The sequence below is a fragment of the Dysidea avara genome, chromosome 5 (genome assembly GCF_963678975.1).
Source record: "Dysidea avara chromosome 5, odDysAvar1.4, whole genome shotgun sequence".
NCBI lineage: Eukaryota > Metazoa > Porifera > Demospongiae > Dictyoceratida > Dysideidae > Dysidea > Dysidea avara.
This window is the reverse complement of record NC_089276.1, coordinates 24,966,651-24,984,847: the sequence shown is the minus strand read 5'-3', so window position 1 is coordinate 24,984,847 and position 18,197 is coordinate 24,966,651. Positions and strand designations below refer to the sequence as shown.

Here is an 18,197-nt window from a genome sequence, read left to right as displayed (position 1 = left end):
TCCTGTACAACAGCATGGTCACCACATCCTTTTATAGACTACCCATAAATCCTGGACACTTTAATAAAAGTTTGGCAAACTTTTATACTATATAGTACATTTATAACATTTGTACAAAGAGTGCAGTATAAACAGAATAACAAAACTAATCATACCATATAACATAGATATGTATACTAAATATTGCATTGGCATAGTAAATAGCTAGTTATCCAGTACTTGGTGATTCAGTGTTTGAAGTTACGCTTGACTTTTCTTCATTTTTAATTGTCTCTTGTTTATCCGTAGATGACAATGTACTTGATAATTTTGTAATTCTCTTCATTACAGCTTTATGGAGGGACATGGTGTGTTTAGGATTACTCTAAAAGGACCAAAGCATACAGAATGTTACAATGAGAGGCAATAGCACAAATTTATATACTGACTGTTCTATTAGTGATATCTCAGTTTAGTACTATAGCACTCAAGGAGTGATCTTACTTGAGTTGTAATATGTGACCAGCTGCTCAAAAACCTGTAGTTTTTGCATATTCCTTGAATTCTGTTTGATTGCTTCTCTGCTATCTATACACGCCAAAGTTTCATCAGCCTTGTACATCACATTATATATAGTGCCGGACAGTTGGAACAGCAAGAAGTTGGATGTGTATTGCAACTACTGTATATGGCTAATAACAGGTGCTTAACCAATTGATAACTTGCAAGATACTGTACGAAGATGGGACTTGACTCAATCTGTTCACTATGAATAGGCAAATGCTTTGCCTATATTCCTCCATGTGCAAACAAATTTTTATTAGACCACAGCAAGGTGAAATGTTCGAATTTCATTGGCTACTTACAGGTGTCTAAACCCTGTAGATCCCTTGTTCATGTCTCAATAGATCCCTGTCTCTGGGGCAATACAAAACACGGCAAGTAGCAAGGTGCTGTAACATACAAAAGTTACAGGGAACTGTTAACACTACATTTCTCTTGTCACAAGCAGCTGTGAAGCAGCAGTGAATGTACAACAATGAGCTGTCTAAAATTAGTTAGACATTGAAACACAGGGTTCTATGGTATTTAGAAACCCTCAGGCCCTGTAGTAGCACCCTCGCTTCGCTCATGCACCACAACACAGGGCCTTTTGGGTTCTAAATTCTGTAGAACCCTGTGTTTCGATGTCGTACTAATATGAAGAAGGCCATTCCAATTTCCAACAAAGAAATATAGATGTAAATTACGTATCTCTAAACAAACACCCATAACTCTCATGTCCTTTAGTGTACAATACAAAACAAAATTTTCAGATGGGCGAATCCGAGCTTTGACTGCATATCAAAGAAACAAATTTTTATGTGGTATGCGTATTTTAGTTATAGCAAGTTAGAATTTTGTAGCTCAGCCAGTCACACATATCAGATGCAGGGTAAAACAGCCATCCCAGTACACAAGTTAATAATATAAATTTCAAAATAATTCGTATAACGGTACACAATGAACGTACCATAATTAGAAAAACTTTAACTGTCAAGTCAGTATCTTGAGCAGAGATCCGTAAGCTCTTCTTATCAGCAAGTTCACATGTCATGTTAGGCCAAATAGTAGTGTTTAATAACACTTTGTAAGTCCCAGAACACCTCATCACTAATATGAAAAGTAATACAGTACATGTCGCTATCTCTCCTAATTTGGTACCAACACACCCCATGTAAAGGGCAATTAATCAACAATTTTACCATACACACGTGGCAATGGGCCTACCCTCAAATGCATTGATTTGCAAACAATTGTCCCAAAATTCTAACATCATGCATACATGTTTATGAACTTGTTGTGCTATGCATGCACAAGGTATCTACACAGAGTGCATACCTATTCTAGACTGTGGAATTTCTGAAGGTGACGATTGAAGCGAATCATTCAAATGCAGCTCCCCTCTACCCCTTTCTTTCCATGAATGAGTTTCTGGATCAAACACATATAACTTGGATGATATCTGGAAATATAAACATAATATCTTGGAGATTACGTCCAAAATATACTTCTGATGTACGTACATCCAGTACAGGCTACAAATTGCAGTATGGCCAATGTACCATATAAAATGCAAATTGCATTGGAAATAACTACAAATACCAAATCCCAATTGTAGCAGGCTGGTATGTGCACAACCAGGGTGGCAGAGAAACCTGTATTTAGGGTGGGGGGGTTCTAGTGATGCCATAGCCTAGCTGTAAGTCGAAGACAAAAAAAAAAAAGGTAACTACCTGCTGACAATAGCTGCCCCTCACCAACTACATGTACACTGTATATCTCCTTATTCATAACTATGTACATAGCTTGCTACACTGCTCCTCTGAAGAATACTGATCTATTAGAGTATCTCGATCTTGACTGCCTTATTAGAATGTCGAATTATTGATGCTATTGAACTAGGCAGCTATCAATAATTTTAGGGGGGCTATACACTGTATATTATTAAGTCCCTCCATAATCTTTTTGACAGGGGCTACAGCCCCCTTTCTCCGCTGTCCCTGTGCACAACTACTATACTTGATAATATTTAATGTACAATACAGTACTACATACTTGCAACACATTCTCTTCCTTTTCTTCTCCAGTGATTCTCTCTATTTCTGGAAGTGCTGTTGGTGCTGGACCACCAAACACAACACTGTTAGAGTTAGAAGGACCATCTACAGGTAGTAAAAAGAACTGAATTACACACTGCCACAGCAATTACCATACTGTACACTTCGACAAGCACATGAGGATACAGCCTTAATAGACCAAAATTCAATTTTACAGCCTGAACAAAGTTATTACACTGCAGGTGTATGTATATTGTGGGTCTAAATGGTTTCTACTTGCATTGCCACTTAATTATAAAATACATATCTGAACCCCACACAATTGCCATATCATCATCGTATCAATACACTCAAAGTCACAAAACAGCAAGATCACTATGGGAACAGTGTAAGTACAACACTACTACTAAGTATATAAAACTATTGTCAAGTGACCATGCAGTACCTATAGATATTCCCCTGTATTCTGAGGACATATACTGTACCTTCTTTATCAGTTTTATCACTTTCTTGGTTTACTTGTTCAGTCTACAAAATGAATAGTTGAACAGCTCTACATAGTAGGGTCAAAAACTGTGGTTTCGTGACCAACCTCTGGCTAATAAAGTTTGACGGTTTCATATTGTACTTTAGAGTATTTTAAACAAAAGGAGCTCCCACGCTGCTTTCTTTTTGAAGTCTGGGGAAAGTTCAGTAGAGCCAAAAGTCTAAAATGGCTACTACAGTGTAGCTGACATGTGCAAAAATAAAATAATGATAAAAATTCAAATAAAGGTTCTTTTAGATTAATTTGGGGTCAAGGAATCCGTTTCTGATGTTATTTTTGTGATCGAATGTTCCTATAACCAAGAAATTTAAGTTTGGTAGCTACCGGAACAAACAACTAGCTAGCTGTTTACAGTGATTAAGCCTTGTTCTTTCAGCTCCACAGTCAGCAGTACCTTTCTTGACAGTGCACAACCCCCTTGACAGAGTTACAGGTGGTGTAGCTGACTAAAACTAGCTGACTGTCAAATCTTTGCAATGAGAAGCAATTAATGGGTGATACCAAAAATTGTCAACAACACTGGTCAAATTCAAGCTGCTCAGGTAAATAGAAAACAACTCTCTCAAAAGTACGAGGAATATACTCCAGCATGTATGCGCAGAGATGGGCAAGCTGTACAAGATCTAACATCATGCTTCAACATTGCTTTCCATTTGATCCAGCATCACCTGCTCTAAGAACCTTACAATTAGCTATTCCAGCTACATCTGAGCTCATTTGAGACTTCAAGAAGGCCAAGCAAGATGGGGAGACCCAGCCAATATAAATTTTCATGGATGAGTGCATCTATTCTAAAGAAAAGTCCATCCATGATCGCATAAAATGTAATTCGCATCTCACCTTTACAGGGATTCCAACAAGAAAAGTCTCTGAAAAGACACTAAAAATAAAACAAAGAGAAATGGATAGCAGGACACTAGTATCTGTGTTGATGTCAGTGGTCTACTGTCTCTACCTGAGCTCATGAAACATCATACACTGTTCAATACCAATGGTACTTTCAGAAAGACTCAAAAGAGCAAACTTCTGCAGAAGTTAGCATTACAGCCCCTTGATGTAAACTCCTACGCAGCAATAGTAGACATGATGTAGCACCTAGCATCACGTACAGGTCAAGTGTGATGGGTCTCCATACACTTGGGGTGACTACACCAACAAAATAGGGTCTGTGATCCTGGCACAGCATGTCAGTGTCACCACCATCATCTGCATCAATGATCCCCTGAGTCCATCAAAGATGATGAGCATGAATTGTGCATTCAGGGTCAAGGTCCCATACCCAATGTACTGTATATATGAAGCCAGCTGATCTGTTTCCCATGGCCTGCAAATTCAAGACAATTCTCTGCACTGCTGGCAACAAGAGGCGCCTCCAGGCTCTAATCAAAACTCATCAGGTCTCAGAACTGTCTAGGTCTATCAGTCAGGAACTAGTCTACTCAGTGGGTGAAGACTGTGAGAGCCTGTCAACTAGTGACTCCAAAGAAAGGTTGAGTTTTAGCCAGGGTGAGGCTGACACAATTATGCTATCTGTTTATGCAGCTCTAAGATCGATATCTCCTGGCTATAGCAATCTCATAGTAATTGATGTAGAAGACACAGATGTGTACATTCAGGCTGCAGCCATTTCGCATGACATTCCAGGTATCATAATACCTCTAAGAAGCAGTTTTTTTTCTGCAGAGGCATGTGTATTGAAGATTTTGCCAAATCTCTTATACCTTTTCATGTCTTGACTGGCTGTGATGCCAACAGCTGTTTTTCTGGGCACAGCCACGGACAAAAGTACTGAGGTCCGTAGCCTCATCTCAAAGTGTAGAGAAGGCCTTCTGCTGAGTGATGATGTCTTGAATGACCTGAAGTCTTTTGTTATCCACTACATCTATGGAGACACACGAAATTCTTTTCTGAATCTAGCCCAGTGCAACCAAGTGGAAAAAACAAAAGAAAATCTTCGATGCGTTTGTTTCCTGATGATGATAATCTTGAGCATCATATCAAATGTGCCAACTTTTTAGCCTATGTTCAGTGCCACCCTGGCTTGAGAAGACATCTCTCTCCTATAGGTCATGATTGGTGAATGGCTGTTGCAGACCAGTGTGCCACACAAACCTGCCCTTCCAATTTCACTTCCAGTCCCATCAGTGCAACAACAGGAAGGCTGCAGCCAATTCAGAGCTGAATCTGAAGCTGCACATGAATCTGAAGCTGCACATGAATCTGAAGCTGCACATGAATCTGAAGCTGCACATGAATCTGAAGCTGCACATGAATCTGAAGCTGCACATGAATCTGAAGCTGCACATGAATCTGATTTTGATACTGAACCTGAATCATCAAATGAGCTGGAGTCATTGAATTAGACTTAACACACTATTTATATGCATTACATCTTATTGAGCAAAATTCTAAAATTTTGCAATAACAGAACATCCAATAACAAAACTAACATCAGAAATGGATTTCTTGACCCCAAATTAGTCTAAACAGAACCTTTATTGGATTTTTTGATTTTTGCGCATGTCAACTAGAAGCCATTTTGGACTTTTGGCTCTACCGAACTTTCCCCAGACTTTAAAAAGCGGCGTAGGAGCTCATTTTGTTTAAAATACCCTATAGTACAATATTAAACCATCAAACTTTGTTAGCAAAAGGTTGGTCACGAAACCACAATTTTTGACTCTACTATACATATTCTGTAATTGATAAGAACCACAAATAGTACAACATTTGCAAACTAACAAGTACGCAATTCTAAAAATTAGGGACCTGCACTAAAGCGTAATAGTTGCATCTGGTTACCCAATGAATTAATCGATAGTAACTTAGCATTGTGACAGTACTACAAGCTGTCATAGGCATTACCAGAATTGAACTATTATACTAACACCCAAGCATGATAAGGTACACATACGTTTCCTGTAACTCTGCCCTCCAGGTTACTGCCAAAGAGAAATCCACTAGTTGATGACTGTGATGATGAACTATAGCAAACAGTGTACATACCTGTATATATATATATATATATATATATATATGCATACATTTAAAAAATTGCGAAACTTAAACTCCATGCATGCACTACTCCTTATAATCAGTGCAGATAATGTATAAAATATACAGTGTATATTATTGTTACAAACCTTGATGCAGGTAGGAATTGCAAAAAGATGTTCTTTTTACTGGAATCATTTGCACTATCATGGTTTGAGTGCTCAGGTTTGTTGCTGGATTGATCAGAACCAGAGAGCAATCCAGTGGAACTGCTAGTACCCAATGTGAGGATGGGGCGACTGTTTAGCTCAGCAGAATGTTTAAACTGACTACCTACAGATATGATAAAATTAAAGCATTGTTTGCGTTCATGTATGCATATACAGTGTGTACGTGCATGTACGTATCCTTGTACTGTACATGTGTGTACTATAGACTATACACATGGGAAAGTATCAATGATACATCGTGATAATATAAAGCAGTGTAGTATCGATGCATCATGCTTGCATCACTGTCTTGAATACACTGTACATACTGTACGTATCACTATAAAGCAATATTTTTCTAGAACACATTACTGTACGTACATCTGTGGTCATCAAAGTCTATGGTGTGATGTGAAAAAAGACGAGATTTGAATGGAACTTCTTAATTAGGTTACGTTAGTCGAACCTTTATGACTATGGAAGCATACGTGTATACACGTACACATGTATTCTTGATAGATACATGTAATGTGCCAAACACATACCAAACACAACACATGTACATACACTCGCACAAATTAACACATACATGTAATAGTGGTATCGTGGGCCCTCGTGATTTGCCTGATATGTATACCCAAGCTCAGGGGACGTAGGCCCGAGGCCCTCGAGCTTGGGTGCACATATCAGGAAAATCATGAGGGCACATGATACAAAGTACTGATATGTACCATGGCAATTGCAGGCTACCCATGGGTGATTAATCACCCAAATCAATACGAGACCGACCACTGAATTTATTATATAGGCCAACTTGAGAAATTCGATTATGGGACAGCAACAATTAACGTTGTGACTATTTTTGTTAACATGAACAGGCAAGTTCTAAGGGTATAACAGAAAAGTTCAATTAAGTGATTTTAAAGCCGCTGCATCGCTGTACAGACTGTTTACAACATTTACTAAACATCTATAGGGGTAAGCTTCGCTGTAGAATGTTTATCTTGTGTTACTTGAAAAGTGGGTGTGGTCCGTATTCAAAAATGCAGTGAACCACTTGTGAATATGCTATAGCACTAGTTCTCACCATAAACCAACATTTCTCAGCTCAAAGGATGGCAAGGGTGACAAATCGCTTCCATCTGAGTGCTGTAGGATGCAAAATTGGACGCATGATTTTCACCATGTGACCAATAATACATTCCCACAATCGATTTTGGCTTGAGTTTTTTATATAAAGAAATTGGCAGTACTGCTCCCACATCAAGGCCGTGGCGTACCCTAAATTTGCCTCTGAAGTTAGGTGGCTTCATGGAACATATATACTGTACATATAATAATCACTCTATTGCAAGCTTACTGTTACTATTAGTAGGAGCACCAAGTATTGCTGGTTTCAGATAAAATCCTGATGAACTGACTGAACTTCCTGATTGCACCTGAGCTGGAATGCATATGCAGATTATATACATTAGAGATGTGATATCACAATAACACAGACATATACTGTAAACAATTCTAATTACTATAATCAATACAGTGTATCACAATACATCAGGTATATCAACACTTACAATATATACATGTATGTTTGGCATAAAAGAAGATGCCACTTTACAACCAAACTATTTAGTTGGTATTTCCACAAAGTTAGAAAGAGACCACACAGAGATACTCTACTGTATGATTTTTTTTGGTTGTTGAGAAAATATACGTATTTTTCCGATATATTTGGGGTAATGTATCGATACTGCATCATCCCATCTCTAATCACCTTGTAGGTGACTAGGAATTTTTGAAGAACAAAACTTTCGTTGTTTCACTCTAACTTTCTACCAATGACATTTTATACCTACAGTAGACTCAACTAGTAGTGCTTTATGTACTGAAAATTTTGTTTAAAAAAAATTCTAGCCATCGGTACAGAATGATACACACACATATGGATATATGCTTACTTGCATGCTGAATACTAACCATTATTAGAATATTTGCTATTTGCTGGTCCAGACTGTAAAGTGGCAGGACGAAACTTGAAATTCAATTTGGAATCTTTACATGCAGTTTCATCATCACTATTTGGTGACTCTGCTGGTCTCTGAAACAAAGTACATTTAATCTACACAATGTACTCTATATAACATACACTGGAAACATTGTACATACTACAATAAGCTAACCCTGCAGTAAGATAATTTAAAAATGTAGCACAAACTGAATGGATGTGCTAACAGATCAAAGATACAACCTGCATGCAAGGCATAGCGTGATGTAAGTGGTAATGGTTACTGAGTTGCCTACAGCAATAGTTGCAGCCATTCAGTGATCTCTCAAGTAACTGCTTGGTGTCTCATGTGATGATCCAATAACTAGGCAAAGTCTTTTCACAAACGTACAATCTGACTACTATGTAGTAGCATTACATTCAGTTAAGCATAACAAATTTAAATATGCACAAGCAATTTCACACTTTCATAGTCATATATACAACACATCTTCTTGGTTCAATAAACTTGTCTTTGTCAGATGTGCAACATGTGAAAATTTCTAATAGTGACAACAGTATAATTTCCCAGGTATTAATTATACACGTATTTCAAGTGCAAATATTTCCTGTCCAAACTACTTGTTGTGCACAATGAAAATTACATGATCCAGTGATAAAATACCTTAATGCCAGCAATAGTAGGTGTGCTACTCTCTGTGCTAGATGTCATGCCTCTAGTTTTCTCCCTTGTTTCTTCTCCTACGTATGCTCTACCTTCTTCAGCTGTTTTAGTCATAGTAGAGTCTCTCTTTATTGTTGGAGGTGCATCATCTTTGACTGAGTCTTCTGCAACATTACCAACACATGCACTGTATAGACGTTTGTATAGGCAACGTGTACAGTAAAAAAGGCTAATGGAAACTACAATTCGAGCTAGCCATGGTGTGCATTAAAAAGATGAATGAAGTCACTAATTGTATACTAATTTAAAAACTAACGAAGAGGGTGTAACAAAGTTATCCTTACTTTCCTCTTTAGTAATAGTATCTGCCGACTTTTCCTCCGTCATTTTAAAAATTGCTTAAATCATAGTTTAAATATTATCACGCGTGCGCCAAAATCTGGGGAAATTTCAAATTTTAGGGAGACCCAGGGGTAGCCAGTGTCGACAACAGAGTAGTTGTGTGAAACAAAGTAAGTGAAAGGATAGACTGTTTTGACTACATGGGACCTTCTGGATGGTAGTGTTTGTTTCTGATTGTGTAGGTGTCTATATTATACGTTCAATAATACGCCACTCTTCGACCTTCAATGTATGATTTTCTCTGTTACATTGTAAAGGATGGATCTTGGAATGGATTTAAGAAATATCCGAGTTGGTGGAAACGTTAACATAAAGCGTTCCGATGGTAAGGAAGGGTGTTATAGTATTGCTAATTGAGGATCCTTTTGTAGGGTACACCGCAACGTATATTTTCCGTACATTGTAAATGCAGAAATACGCCATACTCGTTTAGTTATATCGCGTTGTGTGTGCTTGCTTTTTAAGTGTGCATTGTTGTGTTGCCATGGTTACCGTAATTATTGATTTAATGCCCACCCACCTATATTTTCCTTGCTATTGCATTACAAAGCCTAAAAATCAATGCTTTGAAAATGAATCAACATCGTATTAATACTGTTCCTATATGTTATTAACATAAATGACTACAGCATATTATTACAACATACCCTTTTAAGACCTGTGAGAAATATTATACTCACATCAAGTATTTGCAATAGTAGTAAGAATATATGCTAGTTTGCATTATATGACTTCTTGTTGTCAAATGGGCTATTAAAATTTCAGCCTTGTACAGTGACTATATAGAAATGTCATGAGTATAATAAACTATGTGAAAATAAATGTTTTCTTGCTCTCCATGAGGAAGAAAACATAAAATGTTTTCTTGCTACAATAATAAAATTATTTTTGTAGTATGTGTTTTTTCCTACAATTATAATAGCCAGGTTTTCACTGAGCAAGTCACAGTTATTAATTGATGATGGTATACTGTGTTAACACAGGTCGGATACATGCAGCCTGCATTAGTGGAGTTGATGCTGATAAAAGATTTGTATCGGTGGAGTGGTTTGAAGGCAAGGATACTAAAGGAAAAGAAGTAAATATTAGTATTCTGTAGTAAGAATATCATTATTTTGATGATTTATAGATTGACTTTCCACAACTTTTTTCCCTTAATCCTCAACTGTTGGACACTCCGGATAATGCACCACCATCTGCCAAAAAAAATGATGACAGAAAAACATTTTATTCACCTGCTGGTGCTTCTGGTTTACCAAAGGTACTTGTATGTGTGGTTCTGTATTCACTATCATTTTGAAATGACTCTGTTACCTTTACCTGTATTTGTAGCCTAAGAGCTTAGCTGAGCTCAATCGGCAAATTGATCATCCCATTTCAAAAGGTATGACATTTGTACAGTGTAGCTTTTACCATACCATGCAGAAAGTACAGTTTTCACATGATTATACAGTAAATGATGATTCGTCTCAAAATACTTCATTTTTTGTCCCCTTAAAGTTCCACCTGTATAATTTTGAATCTTAGTACATATGTACCTGGTTTGTATCAACTTTTTTTGTAAAACTTCCACAAAAGGCCAACAATTGTAAATTCCTAGTTTCCCATCTTAGTCAGACAGAAAATACCATGCAGGCGGGCGGCTATTATTTATTATATTGTTAAAATCTATTATTTATTATCAAGGATATTAAAGGGATCGAGCCCATTAACTCCAAATTGCTTTTTTTTTCTCTTACATTCAAGAGAGCTAGATTCAAGGTTAATTGTAATTAGAAAGACTTTACTAAGATTCGAACCTCTAGAAGGTTAGATTTGAAGTGGTGCAGTGATTCCTGAGCAGCCAGAAACCGAGCATTTACGTATATATAGAGCTGCTGGGTTTGCCATGTTTGTGGTGACACATGCTAGCTATAGTACTGTACTTACTAGCCTGACTCTGTGCCATCAACTTCAACAGTACAATTTTTTTTGAATATTTTACATATTAATAACAATTGAGAATGAGACTCGTGTTGATGCGCATCTCAAGTTTACCAATGGCTACTTGAAGAGATTCACTGCTAGTATTAGGCAAGATGCCATGCACTAAATAACATCAGAAACTTACATCAGAGAGTCCACCTATCCAATAACCTAGTCTTCATCCCAATGACATGGCCACACAACTGAACTACCTGCCAGTATTAATATTTAGGTCATGTGACTATCAAATAAATCTGCATGCGGCTCTAAAATTACCATGCGGGAGGGTGACAGGAAATAAGGAATCTATAATTGGTGGCCTAAGTTTTTAAATCAGGCAAGCTCCAAAAAGGGTGGAAGGCAGGAAAATGGTGTTCAAAAATTGAAAAACGATATGTTGGGATGAATTAGGCCAAGTTATGGGTCATTCAGGGCTCAGAACTGGCTAAAATGAAAGGAAATTTACAGCATAGGTCATTGTCCAACACCACAGAGCTGTACAGCTACACACAGCCTTGGCCAGGGCTCCATCAAGGCTCTAGACCACTCGTACGGCTTGCCACTGTGCTTTAAAAAAGCAGCCAGCAAAAGTAGACCACTTTACTCTGGTCGACTGTGACAGTGAAATTTGATAGTGCATTCATTAAGCTTTGTGTTTGTGTGAAAAAAAATCAAACTTCCTGACTTGGGCGATAAGAGTGGTTTTTGCAGATCCAGTCACACACACACACACACACACACACACACATATATATATATATATATATATATATATATATATATAACCTAACACATGGATACAGAGAATGGAAATGAATACAAAACAAAACATGTGGATATACTGTAAGTGCAACAACTATATAAGACAAATAATTAAATCAAAAAAAAAAGATGATCAACAAATTACACGAAAACAGAACCATGGTCATTAATAGCAGCAGCAAAATTGTCGTTGTTAGGTAAACTGCAATACTCACATAATCTATGGCCATGCACACTTACGTATACATAAGTGCATGCTTATGCACTCCTGATTATTGTAACCATGTCTTTTTACAATTAATGAGCTATGTATACAATATCATTATCATCATTTCTGTGCATATATTTATGTGTAGCATCAGCACCTCTACGTCCCGTGTCATCCCAGCTTTCCAGCAAGTCTACTGTGGCTAGTAATGTGAAGAAGAGTGCTCCACAAGATCCTATTACTACTGTGGAGAAAGCTCCTGGTAGGTCATAATTTTAATGCAGTGGATATCTGTCTGGCAGTCATGTGAATAGAAAAAAAACTTTGACAAAACGGGTCCTCAAAAATGAAAAAAATTAATTAAAAATCCTGACTAAGAATTGAACCCAGTACCTCCAATGCATGATCCAGGGTCGTAACCACTGAGCTATATGTGGCTCCCAGCTTCCCACCTCCCTTAGTTTCTACCTTATATACGTCATTCAAAAAGAAACCTATATAAGAAGAATACCCAGTGAAGAAAGCTGAACCCGACCCTAACGCTAACTTGACGCTTGCTTGTTAAGCATTATGATGACTTTCACTGTCTGTATGAAGGCAAGTTTTTAGGTAAGTTCAAGGCAAGCTAGGGTTGGAGTGAGCAAACTGAGCATCCCAGCTTTGAAGCCGAGCCAACCCTAGTGTGATTGATACTCAAGTTATGTGTGACATTGCCAGACAGATATCAAACAGAAATAGCGTCCGGCTGCCGGACAAATATCCACAGCGTAATTTTAAATTATAGAGTATTATAACTGGTCAGGTTAGGAAAAGAGTATATGCTTGTGTGTTTGTGTTATTTGTAGACAGAAGAAAATCAAACTGTGTCAAAGAAGTGGAGAGATTGAAGAAAAATCGTGATGATCGGAGGTACATATATACTTCAAATAATGCACTCTATATATACTCAGAGATACAAGATATAGAGCCATTTTTCTTTTATGGATGACGTAATTCAAACACATGGTGTAACACACATTGTATATTTGTCTTGTAAGTAGTGAAAGTAATATGTATATGTACATTTTCAAAAGCTCATTGCCTGTCATATTGTGTAGGCCAGCATGCAGTACAATCCTTAGCTATTGCCAAAAAATTTGCTGAGCTCTTACAACACAATTGCTCTATGTACACTGAATATTGCTTTTTATGTTTTTTTAGAGCAAAAGCTGCTGAAAATTTGCAACAGAGGCTAGGGGTAAGCATTGCTGTTGTGCAGTGTATATGCATTAGAGCCATATGTGTTTGTTGTTCTTGTTAGGATGTTGACCGAGGGCATCCAAATTGGGAGTTTTTAAAAATGATCAGGTAGGTATTCTTATACAGTGTAGTCATGTAATTACGCTGTACGTGTATATACAGTATGTGTGTATATAAAGAACTTTGCGTGGGAGGATCAAAGCAAAAAAAGTGTTCTATATTCACCATAAACACCCAAGTGTTCTATATTGGGCAGTTTTAGAACACTTTAATAGACCACAGTTCTATATCAGGTAGTTATAGAACTGCCAGGTCTATTTTGTAGGCTGATAGCCTACTTTGAGTGAGTAATCGCTCATTTCTGGCCAGTACAACCAAGCCAGTGTAGGCTGATAGCCTGACTGTGCTGGCTGACTAGTCAACCCAACCAGTAAGAACAAAACCACTGGATTTAATTTATAGACACACTTGAAGATTTCGATGATGGTTGCTTGTGGTCAGCAGCAGTGAACGTTCTTAGTATGTTTTGCTCACATAAATGGACGAGTCCTAGGAATATCATGGAAATACTGTATGCTTATTAAAGCACCACAATCAAAAACTATTGGTATTGAGAAGACAGACTAGACTCACAAAACGACTAATGAAGGCGCAGCACAGTGCAATGTAGGCGAAACACAGGCACAGTGCCTATTCTACCGATGATAACACTCCTCCGTGAGTTTCTAATTGTTTTGTGTATCTTGTGTATACCTCAAGTTGACAGTTTTCTATACCAGATAAAGCACTGCCTTTTGCTTGTGCTATACGGGAAATATAGCACTCAGAGCACTAGTGGTCTCGAGACAAAATGTAGCACTCAACTTCGCCTCATGCTATATTTGTCTCTCGCCCACTCTTTTCATGCTATATTTCCCGTATAGCACTCGTGGCAGTGCTTTATCTAATACTTATAGAACTTTACGTGGGCAAGATCAAAGGAAAAGGTGTGCTTTAAATTTCATAAAGTACACTCTCAGCTGGCCAACTGCTTCATCAACCACAAAGAGTGTTTTATTACACCGCAAAGAGTGCTTTATTCGTTCAATAAAGCACTCTTTGTGGGCACAGTTGCCCACGTGCCTTAGTGTAGCCTAATAGCCTACTGGGCTCGCGCCAGTATGACTAATCACCCAAGCCGGTGAAGGCTGATAGCCTCGCCGCGCTGAGTGATCAATCACTCCAGCCAGTACGAGTTCTACCACTGGATTGCTTTTATAGACATACACTGTACCTAAATGCTTCGATGATGGGTGGGAGGAGGTAACGTTGCTGTTACGTTTGTTAATGTAAACGGACAAGTCCTTGGAAATACTTTACCATGTGACTCACAATAGAATCGATTGTGGGCTGCAAGCTAAACCTGCCAAAGGACGCAATGAACGTTTACCATGCCAAACTATAGTGAACTACGTGTGAGTTACTTTGTTAAACTGGTTTGTGTGTGTTCAGGCTGCTAATAGTTCGTGCAATGCGTGTTAATTACGAGTTCTAGTGTATGGTGAAGCTACACGAGTAGAAAGTTCCATAAATAATTTGAAGCATAGCCTTGCTCGTGCTATATGAAAAATAAAGTACGAGGCGAGAGGCCGAACTTTAACATATATATTATATTACATGTATATGTACCATTTTCATACCTCAGATCAAAGGAAAGCCAGTGCATATATATCACATATCGCACCGACTCAAAATGTTAACAAGATATACAGTGTATTTAACAAGATATATGCACTGCTACCAGTGCATGTATCTTGTTAAAGCAGTGCATATAATTATCTCATTACACACTGCCTTAACAAGATATATGCACCAGTGTGCTTAACTTGAGACATTGCACACCTAATAAGAGTACACACTATATCCAGAAATCATCAGATTTCTTTGATGTTGTACTGTTATCCTCTTCTCTTATATAGGAAATCAAGCAAGCTGTGATTGTGGGATTGAATTCTGCTAAACAACCTGTGATTGTGGGATTCAATTTTAATATATCAAACAGTAGTTTGATTTTATTTTTACTAATATAGCAATTTTAATAGACCAGTGTTAATTATGTTACTTTAATTGCTACATTTACAAAAGTAAAAAACAAACTACTGTTGATGTATTAAAATTGAATCCCACAATCACAGGTTGTTTAGCAGAATTCAATCCCACAACAACAGCTTGCTTGATTCCCTATATAAGAGAGAGGAGTATAGCATCAAAGAAATCTAATGATTTCTGGATATATAGTGTGCACTATTATTAGGTGTGTAATATCTCAAGTTAATGCACTGGTGCATATATCTCGTTAAGGCAGTGTGGCAAAATTCAATCCCACAATCACAGCTTACTTGGTTCCCTATATAAGAGAGGTGTATAACAGCTGAAGGATTTAGCCAATTAGGTGGGTCTACATGCTAAAGTAGAACATATTAGCTACAGTATACCATGGGCACTCGTGCTTTAAAGCATTTGTGCCCGTGGTATAACTATTACATATATAACATTCCCCATGTGATTGCATATTGCTCTGGCTTTACACTTTCTACAAGTAACAACTAGTGATGTGCGATATATCGAAAAATATCGATTCTGCGATAATTTTGTCGATATCGTTATCGTATTGATTTTTGATACTGCTTTAGCAGATTTCGATATTTATCGAAAAGGTAATATTTTGCGATAATTATCGAAGAATATTTCGATAAATCTACAGCATTTAATGTGTGATTGCGCAATCACACTAGAAATAAGGTTGGTTCTGTACTATCTAGCCACTTTAAAAAACTTGTCTACCAGTTTTCTAGGCTTATTATTAGTTTTATACAATAATTTATGTGTAAATTGTATTTCAAGCATATTTATAAATATCGGCCGCCCACGCAATTACACCACCCACACAATTAAAAATTATTGAAAATCGTATCGAAATTTTGATATTTACCTTAATATCGTATCGATATCATATCGAAATAAAAATCCTGATATCGCACACCACTAGTAACAACCCTTGTTAGTAGCTTTTTTATAGCACTGAATTGCTATAACAGATTATGTAGCCAGAGGCTATCATAAGATACAGGGTACAATAGGTTTGGGGTACGTTACACATATGTTACATGCACCTTCCATGCATATTTAACGTAACATGACTATTGCAGGGTTGTGCATGCACACTGTGCATGTTACTGTAAATGTTAGTGTGCAGACAACATGTTTGTAACAGTGAATATGTAACACGTTCTGTGTTAATCTGGATTAGATTATAAACACAGTAAAACAGTTGCAGTATCAAGAAGTACCATACTTGTCAACTGTGCATGTTGACATATTCATATAAGTGCATTGGATTACATCTGTACATTGCACTTGCACAATAATAATCATGATACGCACTTTGTTCTTTTTTCAGAGAATACAGACGAGGTTTGGATCAAATAGACTACAGCTATGTTCCATCAGTAAGTGTCCCTTACATAGTATAATGTTGTAACTATCTGGTCTATCTTTGTAGGCTACTCATGACAAGATATGTGTATGTGTACGAAAAAGACCACTTAATAAGAAAGGTGCAATATACATGTACATGTATCTTTGCCAGTGTTTGAGTGAATTTGGTGCTATCATGCATCCCTGCTCGAAATAATTATTGTGTAGACATGCATGTGGCAATTTACCTGTACCATGCATGTTGCTGTATGGTTACTGCTATATACTGTATAGCCTAAATATTTCAAAGGGTATAATTTTTAGGTAAATTTTTCATGGATTTGTAAACAATTCCAAAACGTATTGGACTATGAGAAGGTTAAGGAAAGAATTTTTGCTGGTAACCCTCAAAACCACAAAAAAAAATAATAATAATAAAAAAAAAAAAAAACTTGAAATATTAGGCTATATGGTATGTGTAGCATTTACAAGTTTAACAAGTTTGTGATTTGCAGAATTGAATAAAAAGGACCTTGATGTTATTACCATACCAGATGGCTGTACTTCTATAGTACATGAACCTAAACTGAAAGTGGACCTTACGAAGTACTTGGAGAACCATTCATTTAGGTAATGTCTGTTATATGTGTACTGAATATAATATTGCATTGCTATACGTATGCTGCACATGCTATGACTTTTTTTGTTAATATGATTTCATTACAGATTTGATTATGCATTTGATGAGACTGTCAATAACGAAACTGTGTACAGGTAATTAAGTTAACATGAGGTTTGTGTTAATTGGCATGTACATGGAATGTACATATGCATGTGTATATAGTATATATTAAAAATTATAAATTTAAAAATGAAGCAGGGATCCAAGCAATAAGTAGTGAAACAGGAGATGAACAATGGTAGCTATTACAGCATAGCTCAGTGGGAAATCCCTACTTTGGTATGGTAGAACGATTATTTTGTGTTCAATGCCAAAGTAGGGATTTAATGCCAAAGTAGGGATTTCCCACTGAGCTATGCTGTAATAGCTACCATTGTTTATCTCTTGTTTCACTACTTTTTATCGCTTGGATCCCTACTCCATTTTAAAATTTAATATACTAGTTTTTTTTTGTTGAACATGTGACTGTTCTATTAGGGTGACTG

The 18,197-nt window shown here is 37.1% G+C and overlaps 2 protein-coding genes across 4 annotated transcripts in view; one reads left to right on the top strand and one right to left on the bottom strand.

Moving 5' to 3' along the window:
• Nucleotides 1-56: 56 nt before the first annotated feature.
• LOC136256669 (ran-binding protein 3-like) lies at nt 57-9,452 on the bottom strand. Its single transcript, XM_066049649.1, has 11 exons — nt 9,343-9,452; nt 8,999-9,162; nt 8,307-8,427; nt 7,690-7,773; nt 6,270-6,453; nt 6,041-6,110; nt 3,065-3,107; nt 2,578-2,684; nt 1,861-1,984; nt 1,493-1,632; nt 57-364 (listed from the first exon to the last, which is right to left on the bottom strand). Exons 1-11 carry the CDS (start codon nt 9,383-9,385, stop codon nt 209-211), a joined length of 1,236 nt encoding a protein of 411 aa, XP_065905721.1. The 5' UTR covers nt 9,386-9,452; the 3' UTR covers nt 57-208.
• LOC136256668 (kinesin-like protein KIF2A) overlaps nt 9,371-18,197 on the top strand; it is a 25,955-nt gene continuing 17,128 nt past the window's right edge. The window contains exons 1-13 of one of the 3 annotated variants that reach the window (XM_066049646.1): nt 9,371-9,510; nt 9,583-9,725; nt 10,384-10,478; nt 10,530-10,661; nt 10,733-10,784; nt 12,484-12,597; nt 13,181-13,244; nt 13,536-13,572; nt 13,636-13,682; nt 17,014-17,062; nt 17,116-17,170; nt 17,546-17,660; nt 17,757-17,804. In XM_066049646.1, coding sequence (XP_065905718.1) covers nt 9,659-9,725; nt 10,384-10,478; nt 10,530-10,661; nt 10,733-10,784; nt 12,484-12,597; nt 13,181-13,244; nt 13,536-13,572; nt 13,636-13,682; nt 17,014-17,062; nt 17,116-17,170; nt 17,546-17,660; nt 17,757-17,804 — 875 coding nt within the window. In that variant the 5' untranslated portion in view covers nt 9,371-9,510; nt 9,583-9,658. Of the gene's footprint in view, nt 9,511-9,561; nt 9,726-10,383; nt 10,479-10,529; nt 10,662-10,732; nt 10,785-12,483; nt 12,598-13,180; nt 13,245-13,535; nt 13,573-13,635; nt 13,683-17,013; nt 17,063-17,115; nt 17,171-17,545; nt 17,661-17,756; nt 17,805-18,197 lie in introns of all 3 variants that reach the window. The other 2 variants (XM_066049647.1, XM_066049648.1) reach the window with 2 other exon arrangements.